This window comes from Struthio camelus, chromosome W (genome assembly GCF_040807025.1).
Source record: "Struthio camelus isolate bStrCam1 chromosome W, bStrCam1.hap1, whole genome shotgun sequence".
NCBI lineage: Eukaryota > Metazoa > Chordata > Aves > Struthioniformes > Struthionidae > Struthio > Struthio camelus.
Window position 1 is genome coordinate 5,683,183 of NC_090981.1, and position 1,906 is coordinate 5,685,088.

General features: G+C 68.3%; 1 protein-coding gene across 1 annotated transcript; it reads left to right on the forward strand.

Annotated features, from left to right (window-relative positions):
* The first annotated feature begins 550 nt into the window (after nt 1–550).
* On the forward strand, nt 551–1,579 carry LOC138064298 (forkhead box protein B2-like). The gene has a single exon (XM_068926128.1). It carries the CDS (start codon nt 551–553, stop codon nt 1,577–1,579), a length of 1,029 nt encoding a protein of 342 aa, XP_068782229.1.
* The last annotated feature ends 327 nt before the right edge of the window (nt 1,580–1,906 follow it).

Below are 1,906 nucleotides of genomic sequence, written 5' to 3' on the forward strand. Positions count from 1 at the left end.
TTATAAAACAGCGCCGGAGCGTGCAGCCCCGCCACAGCCCGGGCGGCCGCTGCCCCGCTCGCTGCCTCCGCCGCCAACTTTTCAGGGGCCACCAGACTGAGCGGTGAGCGGGGCCGTTTTGTCTGCTTTCCCCCCGTCTCTGCGGAGAGCTGGGTTCATCCCATGCTGCCGCACCCTCGCTGCGTGCAGAGCATCAACTCCAGCCAAGAAAGTGCGAGAGTGCAGCGAGCAAGCCTGGGAAACGCTCCGGCCTGCAGGAAGAGAGCGGGGACACCAAAGGGCACCAGAAGCGACCTCCCTGCCGCATACCCCGCTCCCGCCTGGCCGGGCCGGCAGCTCCCTCTCCGGTAAGCGACGGAGAAGCGAGGCGAGCGCATCCCGCGGGCCAGGGCCATCTGAGGAAGCCTTGCGTGGAAACCCACCGCCGGCCGCTGTCCCGGCAGGGCAGGCGGTGCGGTCGCACGTGGGCCGGCCGGGCGGCGCCCAGGATGTAGAGGCGGCGGCCGGGCAGGGCACAGCTGTCGCCAGCTCCCCGAGGCCGCATCTGGTGATGCCCAGGCCGGGGAAGAGCTCGTACAGCGACCAGAAGCCACCTTACTCCTACATCTCCCTGACGGCCATGGCCATCCAGCACTCGGCCGAGAAGATGCTGCCGCTGAGCGACATCTACAAGTTCATCATGGAGCGATTCCCCTACTACCGGGAGCACACGCAGCGCTGGCAAAACTCCCTCTGCCACAACCTCTCCTTCAACGACTGCTTCATCAAGATCCCACGCCGCCCTGACCAGCCAGGCAAGGGCAGCTTCTGGGCACTGCACCCCAGCTGTGGGGACATGTTTGAAAATGGCAGCTTCCTGCGCCGCCGCAAGCGCTTCAAGGTCCTGCGGCCCGAGCACCACCTGCCCGGCGGCGGCGGCGGGGCAGGTGGCGGGGCAGGTGGCGGGGCGGGCGGCAGTGGCCCCAGCAAGCCCCCGGCACCTGCCCCGCACATGGTGCACTACTTCCACCTGCCGCTGCCGCCGCCCATGGGCAAGGTGCCAGGGCTGGCGGGCTCCGAGGCGGCTGTGGCTGCCGCCACCGCCGTGGCCATGGGGAGGCTGCCGCAGTTCTCGCCCTACGGCAGCGGCCAGCCCTCGGGCTTCAAGCACCCCTTTGCCATCGAGAATATCATCGGCAGAGATTACAAGGGCGTGCTCCAGGCCAGCGGGCTGCCGCTGGCCTCGGTGATGCACCACCTGGGCTACCCCGTGCCCAGCCAGCTCGGCAGCATGGTGAGCTCCATGTGGCCGCATGTCGGGGTGATGGACTCCGTGGCCGGCGTGCCCATGTCCCCCAACTACGGACCCTTTGGGGTGCCTGTGAAGGCACTCTGCCACCCGCCGGCACAGACCATGTCCGCCGTGCCTGTGCCCATCAAGCCGGCGACGCCCACCACCTCGGCCCTGCCTGCCCTGACCGTCGCCACCTTGCAGATCTGCCCCGCCACTTCTCCGGCCTCTGCCTCGCCCCTGGAGCAGACCGCGAGCAACCCCGCCGAGGGCAAGGGCTCCCTCCACTCTGTCCTGGTGCACTCCTAAGCAGGGGGGGGGGGGGCGGGAGACCCAGGGCTCCCCGGGGAGAGGAGGTAGGGCCACGGGAACCCCGCCGGTTTAAGACTATATCCCTGCTGGTGTCTGTGTTTATATCATGTACAATCAGATTATCTGAGAGCCAGGTCGCAGGTAAGAGCTTTTATCGTCGTTAAATACCCTGGGTGGCCGAGAGGTGATGTGAAAAGCCGTAGCCGGGGCCGGCTCAGGGAAAGGGGCCGAGAGGCGAGAGCGTAGGGGCGGCTGCGCAGCCCCGGCCCCACGGAGCAGCCCTCCCGCGGCCGCCTCCGCTCCGTGGCCACCATTGGCGGGGAC